At 39.5% G+C, this 17,335-nt stretch overlaps 1 protein-coding gene across 4 annotated transcripts in view; it reads left to right on the top strand.

The window, feature by feature from the left end:
- The window catches only part of TET1 (tet methylcytosine dioxygenase 1), an 83,441-nt gene that overhangs the window by 16,475 nt on the left and 49,631 nt on the right, over window positions 1-17,335 (top strand). For all 4 annotated transcript variants that reach the window (XM_062579570.1, XM_062579572.1, XM_062579574.1 and 1 more), the window contains exons 2-3: window positions 248-2,303; window positions 10,094-10,144. In XM_062579570.1, the coding sequence (XP_062435554.1) occupies window positions 369-2,303; window positions 10,094-10,144 (1,986 nt within the window). In that variant the 5' untranslated portion in view covers window positions 248-368. The remainder of the gene's footprint in view (window positions 1-247; window positions 2,304-10,093; window positions 10,145-17,335) is intronic.

Below are 17,335 nucleotides of genomic sequence, written 5' to 3' on the forward strand. Positions count from 1 at the left end.
TGCCTGATCATTTGAGCTTTGTTCACTTTTTCATTTGTGTTGAAGACACAAATGCAACTTTTCTGTTTTGTAATCTACTACTAGTATTTTCAAAGCTTCTGTGTTAATTAAACCTAAAGTCTGATGCAAATATTTCTACTTTTACCTGTGTAGCTTTAAATATTGTTTTAAAATAGTCAGCTTAACAAGTGCTTCCTTGGTTTATTAGGATTACATTAATATTATTTTATACCTTTTTCTGTTTCAGAGTTAACTCTGTACCACTACAGAGACCAGCAATGGGAGTGTACAGTTTTCTATTGAAAAGTTCTCTCAAGAGCTCATGATATTTTCCATCGCCCCTCTTAACATTTCTACATTCAACAGCCATGGCTCATCACGCAAGGCCTTCCAGATTAGTCAAAAAGGAAGAGTTAGGCAAAAGGAAAACTAACCAAGGCAAAAAGAAATCTGGCCAAGTGAGGAAAAAAAACAAAAAGACTTCCACAAAAGCTGTTACTTCTGGAAAATGCAAAAAGACAGCACAAGAAAAAGATGTTAAGAAAAAACAGCAAGAAAAGAAACCAATCATGAGCTCATCAGGTAGACTTCTCAGGAGCAGTGTAACCAGAACCTTGTCTGGAGCATCTTGGGTGAGTTTGGAGAAAGCCGACAATATTCTCTTTCACAGCCAGGATTCTTTCAACATCAATGGCTTTACAATGTCTCTCCGTAACAGATCATTCTCCCGTAGATTGGTCCAAACTCCAACAATTGCAAAACCCAAGAAAACTTCAGCACAGAAAAGGCTAGAAACAAAAGAAAAACATGAACAAGAAGCCCTGGCAATAATAGAAGAAAAAAATGTTGAAGCAGGCGAAAGCATTTTGAAACAAGATTTAGTACAGAATGAATTAGCTCCTCTTCTTGGAGACGATATGCCATGCAGTGCAGATAAAGAGCCTGCCACCAAATGTGATAGTCAAGACAGAGAGAGAGAAATACCTGAAACAAATGACTCCATTCCAAAGAGTCGGGTAGCTGATGACAATGCAGAAGTGTCAGAAGTGGAGTATAAGCAAGAAGAGCTGCCCTGTGAGCAGACACCCAGCCATCTCAATACGGGTAGTTCAGTCGAAGCATTTGTTGAAAATGCTGTGCTTGTGCTTCCATCTTCTCCTTCTGATTCTATAATCACCTCTGAATCAAACTCAAAGGTACTTTTAGAGACTCCCTTTGATCCAGTGCCTAACAGTGAAGAACCTGATTTCAAGTCCAACTCTGTCAATACCTCAGACCTCAGTTCAGCAGTACCAATAGAAGAGTTGGGCCCACATGCTGAATCCCATGTCCAAACAGAGTTGGATCTGGTGCTAGCTGATAAAGAACATAATTTGAATTCTACATCTATATTTACCTCTGAACTGAACTCACAAGAACATTTAGAATATTCAGACTCACTTGCAGAATCCTACTCAAAAATAGACTGGGATTTAGAGTCTGTGAATAAAGAACCTGTTTCAAATTCCAACTCTGTTGCTGCCACTGAATCAAATTCACTTTTGCATTTTGAATGCTCAAGTTCATTTATAGAATCACACATAAAATTGGTTATGGATTTTGTACCTGTTCACAAAGAACTTGACTTGGATTCTGATCTGAGCTGTACAAGGGAGACTTCAGAATCTGACGCAAAAAACATACTTTCCGTATGTGAACCAGCTTCCAATACCTCTTTAAACAATATTGAAGTGGAGGAAATTGAACAGCTTGTTAAATGTATTGATGCAGAAACTTCAATTTCGAATTCAGGTAATGTCCCCACTTCATCATCTGATGAGGAAAAAAGCACAGTGGATAAAATCTTCAATGAAAGTTCTGGACAATTCTCTGAAGGTTTTGTTTCAGTGTTGCCTTCAAGCACAGAAATCTCTGCTTTTGCCTCTGAGAAAGCCATAAATGTAGATTTGCCAGCTGACTCAAGACTGCAGCATAATGATTATTCATCACAGCTGGAGAGTGTTGGAATAAACTTGAATTTGGTTCAGGACAATGCGAGTGGCAGCACTGAAGCAGTAGAGGCCTCAGGGCCATCCTCTCTTACAAATCCAGCTTGTGATTACCCTGTTCCATATTCGTCTTTGCTCCCTATGCTAGAAAAAAAGAAACGAAGGCGTTGTGGAGTCTGTGAACCTTGTCTGCGGAAAACAAATTGTGAAGAATGCAGCTGTTGCAGGAAACGCAAAACTAGTCACCGGATATGTAAAAAGAGAAAATGCGAAGAACTGAAAAAACCACCACCACCAATAATGCTACCTTTTGAGGTAAGCCAACAAAGTTGTAAATTAAGTCATGCTTGTGAAGCTTCAGGTACATATAAAACGATGCTATAAAGGGAAATGTTGGTTATTGTATGGCTTTAGGCAACTTATGGTTACTGTTGGACATAGAACACTGAATAGTAGCTTTCTTTAGTTATCTATACAAGTTCTGAATAAGCCGCACTAGTGTTGTTATTCTTCTGGCTGTGTAAATGCATAAAACCAGAGGTGAGTTTGGCTTTAACTCTTTGTTCCAGATCTTGATGTATTGGCCAGAACAAGTCATTGAAGACATGAAGGAGTTAGAAGGGTATAAGTGCAGAATGGCAAGGGGGAGGAGGGAAATGAGGATAGTCACTTAAGAAATGGTAAATTCTTAGGGAAAGAGTGTATTTCAAAATACCCTAGGTTAAAAGGCAAGATAAGGCTGCTCGCTCTTTAACTAGAGTGAAAATAATTTGCTTGTGATGGTCCACATTTGGTGAAATTTACGTATATAACCTTTAGGCTCAAATTGTAGCTGCGTTTTCCCCTTTCACCTCTCTCTGCCTTTCTAATTGTCTATTCTTCTATTTCTCTCACTTCTCTTCTCCTGCATCTTTCCTTATTTCTTTCACCACACCCCACGTACATAGTTTCTTTTCTGTGTGTTTTTTACTCATTTTTCTGATCCATCAGCCTTTTATAACCCAGGTCATTACTATTGGAACAGAGAGGAGGGAAAAAGACAGTCTGTATGCCCCTGTGATAACAGCACTGACCACCTGAGAGATTTCAGTTCAAGATCAGGCTTTAAATCAGGTAAGTAGGGAATTGAACATAGTTTTCCCACATCCCAACTAAGTTTCCTAATCTCTGAGCTACAGAGTTATCCTCTGTGTTGCTGTCTTTTGTTGGGAGTGTTACGCTTTTTGTCAACCAAGAGCGTCTGAGTCAGGGAGATGCTGTCTCCGTAGTTAAGCCACGGGGACGTTTACTTTGGGATGTGGGAAAGTCAGGTTCAAATCTCTGCTCCAGTATGTACTCGAAGTGGAACAGCTCATACTGGAGAGAATGCACCTATAAAACTTTTCTCAGTAAAAATTTTGTTAAAGTGGCTTGTGCTTGTAACAGGTAGAAATCCCAGTTAGCTACGTAGATTCAGGAGGTCTATGCTTTTACTATTCTGTCCTGTAACTTACCAGAATTTGCAGACACATCGATCCTGTTTTGAAAGCAAGCAAGCAAAAAGAAAAATCTAACATTAGTGAGGGGATATGATTGTGTTTATAGGGGAAGTATATTTTAAATGATAGTGCTTGGGGGAATAGGTTTAAACAGCTTGGCCTAAGGTTCATTGAAATTGTTTTTGCTTTTACAGCACCTGAATACCCTAAAAAAAAAAAGTGAAGGAAGGGGCAATTAAAATGTGACTTGCAGATGCATAATACAGCAATAAAGGTTATAGAAGCTGATCCTGGCATTTACAGCAAGAGAGGGGCATAATAGTGACATTATGTCCTTATATTTAGCCAGTGGGACTGAAGAAGCTCATGAAGAGAATTGGTGGAGTGGAGATAGCAAGTGATTTAAAAGCCATGAAAAAAGGGCTTTGGCAGGGTCGGTGAAAGGAAACACTCCAGCTTTTCTGTCAACCTTTGTTTTCCAGGCTAAACATACTTATTTCTTTTCTTGTATCTCAAGCTGACCTTCTCCTTGCAGATTAGCTTTGCCCCTTCACCTCTTTCCTCTTTAGGCACTCCTTTTGCTTTCTTTATGAGAGAATTCTTGCTTATGTTCCTTTCAGTGGCAGCTTATTTCATGTGTGCTTTTATTTTATAAAAATGGTCATATTTTATACAATGCCTTTAGAGCTGCACCAGAGGCCTCCTCCTTTTCTCATTAAATTTCATCCTATGCTTCAGAGTATTATGTGGAGGAAATGGAGTATTCTTGATGTTTAAGAATATGTCAAGTATTTTCTCATGAAATTATATTTAAATGAAACCTGGTGCCTTTTCTGATATTTTTATAAACAAGTCTTTGTCTTGTTTGTACTCCTTGGGAACTGCTCTGAGAAAATGAAAGAGAAAAGTATGTCTATGATGTAGATGTGATATGAGTACTCTTTAAAGATGCTGAGGTACAGGGGAGGTAGTGGGGGCTGGAAAACTCTGTATTGCTCTGTTCAGAAGCTGTCCTTCAGGTAAAATTGTAGCAGTCCAGAAGAGAATTTCCATGGTGTTTTCCTAAACTTCTAGGCTTTGACTGCAACGATTGGAACCTCTGTGACGGTAACTTGTTTCAAACAGAGGGCAACTGGGAAAAAACTGGAGGTCTCTGTCCATGGTATAGAAAGTGAACATAATAATTAAGAGAAATTAGGTTGGCTTCAGTACATTCCTTGTTTGAAAGAGTCCTGTGTCTCTTCCTCTCTCATGTTGGTGGAATGTAAGCATTTTTTGGAGGTGATTCACTGGGAGGAGGGTGTAGGGGATAGATGTTCTCTGAATGAGCACAGTTTAAACACTGATGTTTTGCCTTAAAGGGAATTATCCCTTCTTTTTTTAACTGAACAGTGCAAAGCTCAATTCAAGTCTGTGAGAACTCTGGTATAGGAGTTGGTAGTTCTTACACACTGGTTTTTTTTTTTTTTTTTTTTTTTTTTTTTTTTTAGTGCCTTTAAAAGAGAGATCTTACATGGATTTACTGTTAGAGCAAGGCCTGGTTGGTAGCATCCATGAATGTAGTTTGAAGTGTATGTTCCAACACACGTGCACAAGCATTCTACCCTAAGAGAGTATTGGTTGCATGTTTGGAGCTGGTTTGGAGTTAAGTTACTGTTACTTTCACTAATTCACACATAATCCAGCTAAAGATTGGAAAACTATATTGGGCTTGAAAATATCACTTAAAAATAACATTCACATAAATGTTCAGTGATACTTACATTGCTGAATGTAATGGGTTTTGCAGTGACATGACATCATGAAAGTCTGGATAAAGCATTGTGGGCTGTAGTTCATAGCCCATGTGTATAGCAACGTTGTTTTATGAAGTGCTCTTCTTCCTGAAGGATTCATGTCATGGCTGTTTTATTAGGAGTTGGTAAAAATTAAGAAAGAATCCTAAAATATATAGGGAAAAAAATAGGCTTACTGATTTTTAAAAGAGAAGTACAGTAAGTAAGTAAAAAGTGCAAGTAAGCTTTGAACAAAAGAGGAAAAAGGTTTTATATTCAATTACCATCCCTCTCACAGTGAATAATAGAAGAACATTTTACAGTAAAAAGAGTTTTGAGAAGTTCACATATGTACATGAATGTGAAACTTCTGTATTTTGTCTTGTCTTTCTGAGACTGTTGTTTTCTGAAATAATACAGTAGTTACTGAAGGGTATTTCACAGTTTGGTTTTTTTTTTTTTTTTTTTTTTTTTTTTTTTCACCAAAAAGCCTGTTGATTTCAAAAAGTGGTCTTTTTTGTTGCTCTTGAGTCATCAGGTATGTCTGGTTTGTCTGGATCTGCTGCAATGCAGGGTAGAATTCAGATTTCAAAGCTAGCGTTAGATAGGAAAGGAGGCCATAATTAATTTTATTATCTTTTTTGAAAGAAAAGGATTTCAGTTTTGCACAGATTTTGCAGATGGAGCAGCATGCTCTCAGGATTAAAGTGCTGTCTCTTGAGTGCTTGCAGGCCTAATGGGGTATAATATGAGCTGGCCGTGGTGCACAGTAGTTGTACTTTGTGACTGTGCCGAGGACTGTGGCTCTCTTGTCTGCCTCCCAGCTGGCCAGGACTCCCTAGGCATAGCCCTAGACCACAAAGGCACCAAGCTGCGCAGCCTAGGTTGTTCCTGAGGTGAACTTGCAGAGTTTCATAACATGCCACCGGTGCTCCTCTTGCCAAAAGCCTGTAACACACAGGGCTGCTTTAGAGCCATGGTGAAACTGGCTCTTGCCAGGAGTTCTGATCTTGGAAGGCCCCTTTCTACATGGCAGAGGTTGCCACCTCACCCACCCCACAGCCTGCAGGCGACAAGGCTTTCTGGAGAGCTCCCAGCTCCCCTGGAGGCTGTGGAAGATGGGGTGTTTTGGAGAGCACCTGACCCTTCTGGAGGCAGGTGGGTCGGTTGTGTGTAGTGGCTGAAGGTGTTAGCGGATGCTGCGAGCAGCCGGCAGGAGCCCCAGCTGACTGCGGTTGCAGCCTCCCTCCAGAAAGGGCCAGGGCCGCTTGCATGGAGTTTGCAGGTCCTGCTCGGGCAGGAGCTGGAACAGCTGAATGCCAAGATGCTTTGCAGGCAGGAAGTGCTGGGCAAGGAGAGTGGCTCCCCTTCGCTTCCCCACCTACCTGCTGTCCTGGGCTTCTGCTTCCTCAGGCTGCCCTTCAGGCCAGCCCTCTGCCTCTAGGTCTGCTGCTCTGCCCCCTCATCCTTGGCACTGTTTTTATTACCATGAAGAGTTGCATCTGTGCAAGAAAATATTTTGCTTAGAGGTGACCAGCAAACACTAGAGTTCATATTTGACAACAGACGAAATGAGAATTAGCAGGACCTAAAGTAAACAAGTTGGAAAAAAAAATCAAGGCACAGAGTATAAGTTCCCTGGGTTTACCCAAGTATGTCAAAGCATCTTATTTAATAGTTGTAATCTGAGTAACATGGAAATACTAAGTAACAATAAGGCTTGCTTAATTGTGGGTTTTTAATGTGCTGCCTAAAACCCAGGCATGTTTAAAAAGGATACTATAATTGAAGTTGGTTAGGAACTTTTCAATGAACTATTTTTGAATAGAAAACAGTGATTTAACAGAAAGCTTTCACAGGTATTATCTGTTCTGATCAAACTCTTTTGGGAAAGTTTCTCAGATCTAAAACAAAATTTCTGCTTTTTTTTTTTTTTTTTTTTTTTTAAGGAGGTGAGGTAGAAGACAGAATAATTAGATTAATTTGATGGCTAGGGCAATTGCCTGATGGAGCCTGATGGCTTGAACTTTGGTCTTCCACATCCCATCTGTGTCTGGTTGAATTTTTGGAAGGTTGGTTCTGCTTTGGAACCCAACCAATTGTTGAAAACTCCAAAAATAAAGTCAAACGGATTCATGTTTTCTAGCCAGATGTAGTTATAATCAAGAAATTCAGACTTTCTGTGGTATTTTACAGCAGATTGCAGAAGTACTGAAGTCTGTTAAATTTTAAAATAAGGGTGCACAAAGCCATTCCTCTTGAAAATGATACTTCATAGTTTTGCAGGGAAGTAGTGTGAGGACTGGTGAAGTTTGGTAACATGTACAGCCAAAATGAGCAAAATTATATGTGAAATACCCAATGGATGCAAGGCTAGGAGTTGGAGCGGTGCGGTTTGCTCTTTCTTTGGCGTACAGCATGTGTGTGTGTAAAGTAATTTTTACACCTTGGCATTCTCTGTGATGCTGGGTGTGGACTATATTAAGGATTAAATTAAGGGTAGTGAATTAATTTGGGATCTAGTTAGCTTTAGAGTGTGTGTTTAAAAAGTTGCTTCCTCACTGAACCCTGCTCCTAAGTTCCTGTGCTAGTTTCCTGTCTTTTACGGTGACATTTTTCTTATTTGAAGGGAAAAAAATATTTCTCTCCTTTCTTATATTAAGGATCCGTCTAAAGAGGGAAAACTGAGTAACAAGGAAATCTGAAACTACAGCCTAAGTAGTGTCCAATGCACATAGCAGGCAGATTGGGGACTAAATTGGTGCACTTTTATTGTAATAATATTAAGTGCTACTTGGTAATTTTTGTTGTAACTTCTGGTGCTTCTTACGGCTGCTGCTTAGTGCCTAAGTGCACTAAGGTGCTCATCAGGGCCTGAATGAGTATGCTGAACAGTTTTTGGCTTTATGTTCCTAAGCAAATAAAATAGTTTGGGTATTTTTTTTTCTGAACTGTAAAATATCTTAGGTATCCAAAGCTGCAAAGAAAAATCAGATCACTGAGTGTAGGCACCTCTTTTGTTTTTATTATGGCTGAAAACCCTTATAAACTTGTGGTATTTTAGGAAAGCATTGTTTTATTTTACCTGGACCTAAATCATATTACCTCTGTATGAAACTCTAGTACAACAGATGAGGAGTTTAAATATTAAGTAGTGTCAGACAAAAAAAAAAAAAAAAAAAAAGGCAACAGCTTTCTCTCATTGAATTGATATCGTTTAGTTGATATGGTACAGAATTAGTTGTGGGTCCAAATCTGCGTGTTTGCACTACTTGCCTAATGTGCACCAATAACGAAACTGGAATTGCACGTAGGATTCAACAGTAGATACAGAAAACAGTTTTAAATTGCAATTTGTAGCTGCAAAGCTGAAGAGATGCTCTTCTGTCAGCACGTATGGTGCATGGATACAGTTGACTTTCTCTTTGAGATATCAACTGAAAATTGCCTTATTAAGCATTTCAGTGAATAGTAATAGGCTAAGGTAGGTACTTTGCAATTTGTTGTCTCATGTTAGCAAGTAGGTTTATCACTTTGGGATGAAGTTACTACCTCTCTGTCCCATTCAACACCTCACACAGGTGGTGACATGAGAAAATAAGATTGTTTGCATTGGTATTCTCTCTACATCGTAATTGGTTTAGGACAGATACTTTCTCTAGTAGATGCTGTAAAAAGAGAGCAAAAAATGAGTCTTCCCTTGCAGCAGGGCAGCTGCGGGCACCGTGCACTGGGCCAGCTGTGCAGGCGGCACTGATGGCCATGGCAGGGCTGCGCGAGCCCTCCCTGGCAGGTCGCTGGCACCTGGCAGCACCAGCTGTGGGGCCATGGAGGTTGCAGGACCCCCAGCTCTGGGCTGCCCTGCCCCTGCAGCCGCCGCGGGTGAGCTGCGGTAGCAGCATCTCCCTGGGGGTGCGTGCGGCAGGGCCTTGGCTGCAGGCAGCCTCGCTGGAGCGGGTGCCGAGGCCCCAGTGCACCTCCGCCCACCGCGGGATGTGGGGGCCACCTGCCAAGCGCGTGCCTGGCCTGGCGCAGGGGTGTGTGCAGGTGCACAGCAGCGTGCGCCCAGGCTTAGCGTGTGCACGCGTGTGCGTGCCCAGAGGCGGGTGTTCTCGGGCTGTGTCCTCGCCTGACCCTGCATGCAGCCTGCCCTTACAGAGCTGAGTGGGTGGGCGCGCTGCCGCCGCCGGCGGGCCGGGCCGGGCCGGGCCGGGCCCCGGCGTGCACGCGCCCGTGAGTGCGGGGCCGCGCGCGCGGCGGGGCCGGCTCCGCGGAGTCCATGCCGTAGCTTGCGGGCGGCCGCTGCGGCGCCCGTACAGGAGACCCTTTGTTTGGGCAGGGCCGGCGCGAGTGCGGGGCGGGGGGCGCCGCGCGCCGCGCCTCCCCATTGGCTGGGGCCGCCCGCGGCTCCTGTGGCGGGCGGTATGCCCGGCGCGTCGCCGCGCGCGCGCGCGCGCCTGGGGCGGGGCGGGGTGAGGCGGGGGCGGGCGCGCGCCCGCCCGCCGCGGAGCCGCACGAGGCGCGCGCCCGCGACGCCGCCTGGAGGAGGGCGACGGCGCGGAGGGCGCCGCTGCGGCAGGAAGCAAGATGGCCGCCTCGTGGGCGCCGCTGTGAGGAATGCGGGGCACCAGCGAGGCCGGCTCCGGGGGGGCGGCCGGGCCTCTCCCCTCGGCCCTCGGCGGCGGCGCTGCGAGTCGGGGCGGCAGCGGGGGGGCGCCTTGGGCCCCGACAGCCCGTTAACGTGCTGCACGTAAAGCATTCTGGGTATTTAAAAATGTTGCAGTTTAATAATAAAATTGGAGATGCCTGCCTTTGTGACCGCAACTTATTCTGCAATTTGATGTTTTTTTAGGTTCTAACTGAAAACAAAAGACCTCAGAGGAGGAAGCAAAGAGTTTTAAAGGTAACCAATAATTGCTTTGCTATTTATCCCCTCCCATTTTAAGCAGTATTCTCTTGTCCTATAGAATAGGAAATCAAAGGGTTAACTTCTGGGAAGCAGTGTTTTCCAGCTATTCAGGAGATTAGCTAATTTTAAAAGCACAGAACATTTTCTTTTTTTTCCCTCTTTCTCTCCAGCATGTTGTATACATATTTGGATCTTTCTGTACGAGTCTGCAGACTAAAAAGTTTGCCTTCCATTGTATTGAAGATCCGTTTTAGCTTCTTCTATTCCTAGTTTATTCCTTCCAAAGGTAATAGTTGATTTTTTTGTTGTTTCTTTTTTCTTAGTATACAGGTTTTAAGGCATCTGAAATTAAGTACAAGATGTCAGTGTTCATAAACCAAGTTAATGAAATTGGAAATTTCCTGCCTACATAACTGTACTTGCAGTTTCCTTTTTTCTTTAAGCTTTGCAATACCTAAAGTGAAACTGAAAATTTCAAAAACTTATGGCAGTCTTCAGTTTCACATGGCAATACCTTTCTTTGAGATTTTTAAGCTGGTTATCTTTCATGATAACAAAAGATGTGTATTTCAAATTAAAACACTTTTTTAATAACAAAACAGTATTATTGCATTTATGGCTTTTTTTTTTTAATAACTAGTAATACATACTGCATTTTCAGTTCATCAGGATATTTTAAATAGAAATAAGTCATGACTTCTTTCAGAACTAAAATGTTGCAGGGTGGATAGTGCAAACTTACTGTAAAATGAAGCTGAAGAAAATAAGAAAAAAATGTTATGTTTAAACTTTTATTTTACAGAACTATTTTTTATATCAAGTACAGCTAAATGGTTTCAAAATGTTTTTGGACATGGTAGATTTGATAAATGAGTATCTGTAGTGTCATTTGTTTCAAAAACATCCCAGTTCTTAACAGTTTGTTTCCACTACTGAACATTACAAAACTTGCTTAAAAGATTTATAACTTACCCAGTAAGGCAAAATTAAGTTAAACGTTGAGATTAAGGAAAGAACAAGTAAGTGTATTTGACTTGAAAGTATATCCAGTCTCAGGAGTGTCTCTGTCTCTCTTTTGATATGGTAGTAGTTGTGCAAAACACCTCTTTGTGTGTTAGGAGTAACTGTGGTAATACAACACTAGCAAGTGCACTGTCTTTCTTTCATCAAATAAATTAATTTATTAAAAATATAGCATGTTTCATTGTCATGGATATGCTTTTAATTATTTATTTGAATTACTGCTGCTTTTGTAGCGCAGCGCATGGGCGTAGTTGAAGCTTTAGCATTTGTTTATTATTTTGGGCAGTTGATACTAATGTGCAAAAGAAGGTCTTTTTGTAAGGAGTCATTTAGTTTTGTAATGTGTATCACACTTGCGTTGAAATGTGTGGGTTTTTTTTCTTTTTTGTCCATAAGTAGATGTGTTATAGTATGAGTTCATAGTGTCTCCAGTTTTCTCACTTGAGTTCATTTTACCACTGTTTCTGATTTGATGGCAGGACAGGTTGCTATGTAATATGATGCTGTTGTTTCTCTCCATTCCCAAAAACTTTTTGAACATTTTTTTTTCTTGACCCTTAGATGGAAAGGCTTGTCTGTTTTTGTGCATATGCGTACTATCATGTTAGTCCTCGGACTTTTGTTTATTTTTGTTTTGACTTTTCTTTTGATGAATTGACTGTACAGTGTTTCCTCTTTGGTTTTAGATACTGTAGTTTGTGTCTTGGAGTATTTTGTCTTTGTTTTGTGGTGCTGAATTGTATTTGGTAAGAGTTCTTCACTTGCATATACCAAGAAGGATGTCGTATTCCGAAGGAATTTCGTGGAAGTGTGTAGGTTGGAGGTGCTAGGATTTTACATTGTTTTGGGGAAAACTTGGTCACTTAAATTGGGCTGTGTCTCTCTGTCAGCTGTTATAAACTTACAAACTTACAGAAAAGCTACATAATATACAGACTTCTTCACAAGGGCATTTCAGAAATACAACACTAGTGTATTTTTTTTCTAACCTGCCTTTTTTTTTATGTGTGGGATCAGTATGTAAAGTAGTATTGTAATAATACCTGTTGAATTACAACTCCAGCCTCTGATTTAATGATCAGTAGTGGTTGAGTAAATCCAGCCAGTAACGTGCTGAAAAATTAAACAGAATATTTGCATTTAATGGCTTTTTGCATTGTATTTTACCACCAGTGTAAACTTTCTTACGGGAAGATTTGTAGTACTCTAATAATAAATGTATTTAATTTCTCTAGTTGTCCTAGATTTTTGTAGATACATATTCATTTATGTGTGTAGCTAGGATATCTTTCAGGTTTTACTTGTATAGAACCAGCATGTTCACAAAATCTTCTGTGCAGAGAGAAAATAAGCAATGCTTTACTGTTGAAAATGAGTTGGGCTGATATAAATATTAAGACTAGATGTGATACATACTGTTAACTCTGTGATTTTTGTTTATTATATGTCATTTTCCATGTTTTTGTTTTACTTCTCCTTATTGGTTATTGTAAGAGGAGTCATTTAGGAAATTCTTCTGTGCCATAAATACCCTATTAGGTTCTCCATGTTTATTTTGAATCAACATCTGAAATACTCATCATTTCTAGCAAGCAGATGCTCACTGCAGAAAGAAGCAGTGTGAGTTCATGGAAATGGATAATAAGGAAAGAATACTTGTAGTTTATCTTGCTAACCTTGTATGCCTTCCTCAGTTAAGCAGACAGCTCTTCTGCTTTATTCCTGATAATGGAAAATCTATTTGAACAGATTGGTAAATTAAAATTCAGTTACCTGCATTTCAAAAGGCATACACACTCTGCTTCACTTACATAATAATACTATTTTCTCTTTAGCTACTTAGCAAATTCTCTCACTCAGTTTGGGCAGTGCAGTGCACCTCTCCTTAACTGTGAGGAAATGTTTGCAATCGCATGCAAGTTTATAACACTGAACTCAGAAGAACAAGACTGTCGAACATGGCAACATATTATCAGGGAAATCTACAGTTATTGAGTACAGCTAGCAGTGGAACCACTAAGGAAAGCTCCCACAGATCAAGATACAGCTGATGAAGCAGTACAGTCCATGGTCTTCCTACTAGGTTCTGCAAAGCCAAGGCTACCATTTGAATGGCTGCAGATGTTTGCTGCACTGATGGAGATTAAAAACAAAAAAAAGAGAGAGAGAGATTGTGATAGATCCACAATAATATATGCAGTGTTAAGTGAGTATTTTAAATGCATATACATTCTTTGTTCTTTGAGTATTTCTGTTTGTGCATTTATGCATAAGCACCGTAATGGTAATCGTGTGTGCCAAGAAAGTGCAAAAGGTGCCTGCTAAACTCAGTAAAAATCAGTTCAGTTTCAGCCAAGCCAGAAGCCAAGGATGACTTGATACATAGAACTTTGGGGTTATTTGTAAACAAATACATCATATTAATAACTAGTAAAAGTCATATTTCTATGAAAGTTATGAATACTTTCATAACTGAGTACTTAATTTTTTCCGTCTATGCATATAAAATGTAGTATTTCTCATCAAAAACAATTTTCAAATATGAAGTCGGTGTGGCAGATGTGCTGTTAGCTCTTTCATTGAGGTTTTAGTTGTGTGGATTAAAGAAATTTAAAACGCACTTTTTAAAGCTCATATATGTGCTAACATATGAGTTAAGAAAAGCAGCTGCTAATGTCCTTGATTGTGCTTTCAGCAAGCATGAATTGAACTGATTTTGAACATTTATTGTAATTTAAGATATATAGTAGTGTATGTTTTTCAGTACAAAATGTCTGCCAGAATACTTAGCTGGAAATAATTCATTTTTATTATTATTATTTTCCTTTTAAAATGAGATATCAACAAGTCAATGGATGGAATCACACTACAGTGGAATTTTATAGACGAAGAAGACAGAATGGTGTAATATGAGTTGGAAAGGATGTTGTCCAGGGAATACCTATCTTGCATTTTATCTTTATTAAGGCATTATTATCACCTTGAAATATATCCATTTAAAAATATCAATTAAAATTGATTTGAGTACTGGTTGAAAATGTCTACCTGTTTCTTTTGTACTTTCCTTTTTTTTTTTTTTTTTTTTTTTTTTTTAATAGGGAAAAGTTTGTTTTTGATATGTGAGTGGCCCAACTTTATTTTTAAAGATAAGTGAGGAGTTACTTAGGTAACTTAGTTAGAAAGCTAGATAACATTTTTTTTAAGATTTTTTTAATATCCTATTTTTGAAGCTGATTGTTCATCTCAATTTTTTTAGTGTTTTTGCTCTTTAAAGGCAGCTCAGTTGAAACGAGCAGGCATGGTTCCATGCTTCCTTGTGCAGTCTTTCCAGCACTTCCACATGAGCATGTACATTTCATTTGTATGGTACTGCTAAGACTTCCTATGTATGTAGGCATTTTCAAATGGAGTCCAAACAAAGAAGGCCTTTACAAAGGCCTGTAACTTATTAATCCTACTTCAGTAACTTTATCATCCTTAATTTTTAAATGTGATCATGAATAGAATCAAAAAAATTGTTCTGAGTAAGAGTTGTGATACTGCTAGATCATTTGGATGGAGTGTTGGGGGGGCCTATGGATAATTCTGTCCGAGATGCTACTTTGAGCTAGTTTTGGGGAGAGCTGAGGCCCTGTATACTTCACCCTGTGGGGCTCTCTGCGGTGCAGCCTGAGATGGGTAGGATGCAGAGATGCTCTTCTTCCCTTGTTCCCGTTGTTTCTGCAGAGCTCCCTTCAGTGCTGCTCTCTCTCCCTCATCCTTCTTGAGGCTGCTATGCTACTTGCCGAATAGCATCGTCTTGCTGCTACTCTTTTTTTTTTTTTTTTTTTCCCTCCTTCAGCCTATCTCAAAAAAATGCTAGGGGAAGAAAGAGATGCTGTCAATTGAGCAGAGAACAGGGAGAAGTCAGGTTTTCTGTTTTTTTTTTTTTTTTTTTTTTTTCTGTGTCTCATTTATTGCATAGCAGAAAAGTTGTGAGAGTAGTGCCACTCTTGCTCATCCTTGGGGGACCTTGCAGGCAAAGATACAGTGAGGCTGGGAGATGTGGAATAAGGCCAGATTGAACTTGGTGATTTTGGTGGGTTTTGGAGTTTTGCCTGTGGTTTGAATCACTATGCTTTTGTAAATCCTACCCATCACTGTGTGTTTTAGTGCAGTGTTTGAGCATCCACTGTAATGGAAGAACTTATTAAAATAGTAGAAAATGTGATTATGATCAAAACTGTCTTCAAATACTAAATAAAGTAAGATAGTTTGTGGGAAAGAAGGAAAACATGTCCTTGTATGGATGCAGGTCAGATGCCAGAGTAGTAAGTATATTTATATATTGTTGAGATGTTCATAATGAAGTTGTAGCATTACAAAACAAACACTGTTTTCTTAATCCAGATATGCTGGTTTTTTCATACCATTTGTATTCATTACCACATGATCAGCTTTTATTGAATATTTGTACTTGCTGTATGTAACATAAGTATTTCAGTACTTCAGATAGCTTTGCAAATTCCGTAAATCAGTTGTCAGTCTTTACTATTTATGATGTCCATATGTTGATAAATTATAATAGTATCTAGAAAATACTTTGAAAATGGGCACTAACAAGTTGTTCAGACTCTTATATTACTAAGCAAGTTTGTTTATTGCCTTCAGTGACAGAAAAAAACTGATGAGAAGCCCCAGGTTAATTGAATGGGACTAGATTTAAATATCTCTGTCTTTTTTCCTCTGGTGTTACAATTAGATTTTACACATGATGTTAATGAATATTCATCTTTCAGATAATACTCCAGTTTTTTTCCCACTGACTTTAGTAAGAGCCTTGTCTTTGCAGAGACCAAAAGATTTCATTCCTACTAAAATGAATTTAACTGTAGGATTTCATTTGGGAAGTAAAAAGAATCCATATGTACTTATAAAGGTGTTTCCTTTTTAAATATTGAATTTCTGAATTTTAAACAATATCAAGAAAAAAGGAGCAGGACATTACAAGAGACTAACTGGAATCACTTATCATTAACTTACGTACAACTAGTATATAGAATATATATGACTGCCCTTTTTTTCCTAACAGCATTAATATTAAGCATTCTGGAAAAAAATATTAAGATTTTTCAGGGCCAAATTAAAATTCAGTAGTTTGTGTCACACATTTAATTGTGAATTCCTTCTTAATTGGTCTTTTTTGGTGTTGTCCATATTGTGCTACAAGTTAATTGGTTCTCGGCTGTAAAATCTGTCTTTAAAATTCATTCTTGTAAAGGTTTAACTGAGCTTGTGAATGGGAAGAGTTTAAGAATTTGTAGCATTTACTTTTGTAACAGATGATCATTGCCTGAATTTTGCAACCCAAACTTTGCTGCTGTTGCCATACTTCTCCAGAACAACATGGCTGTTGTTCCAGTACCTGAGTGAAAGTTGGTATTCCTCTAAAGAGAAAATAGAACTTGCATACAGTATTTATTCCTTTTCAAGCTTTATTTAAAAGCAAAGTGTGCTAGCTGATACAGACATAGCAGAGAAACAGTATTTGCCTTTTTTAGATACTTACCTCATGAGACTAGACAAAACATAAATGCAAAATCCTCAATAGTCCTGCAGCCTTGCTTGTAGTTAGGTGGCCTAAGTGGGCCACACCATGGGGGGCACACCTTGCTTGCCCCATGACTGTTTATATTTCTTGTATCTGAATGAATTACGTTTAGCTGGTCTTCTGACTTACCTTTCACTGACTTTCTCATTGCTGAAGCATATGAATTGTTCCTTTTTGTTTCGTTGCCTATCATCACCTTTAAAACCGGGCAGGAGTATACCCTAAAATAGGCGTTTACTTTTGGAAAAGACTTGAGCGTGGCTTACTACAATGTGTATTTTGGGATCTCTTGCTGTTTTTTTTCTTATCTTTTTCTGTTTCTTTTAGAAGTAGTGGGAAAGGGTATGTGTGTGTGAGGGCTGATTAACTTGTTGACTTCTGTTTTGTGTCTGTAGCAGATTTGGACTGAGAGCTGCTACCAGCATGTTGCAACTTGTAAATAATACAATTGATTGTATCACAGAATGTAGAAACTTAAACTAGATCCTAAATTAAGGAGCTGAATATCTTCCTGGCTAGATTGTAGGAACTGGAATATGGTGTTATCCTGGGCAGCAGTTCAGATCTTTACT

The sequence above is a fragment of the Rhea pennata genome, chromosome 7, assembly GCF_028389875.1.
Source record: "Rhea pennata isolate bPtePen1 chromosome 7, bPtePen1.pri, whole genome shotgun sequence".
In the NCBI taxonomy this organism is placed as follows: Eukaryota; Metazoa; Chordata; class Aves; order Rheiformes; family Rheidae; genus Rhea; species Rhea pennata.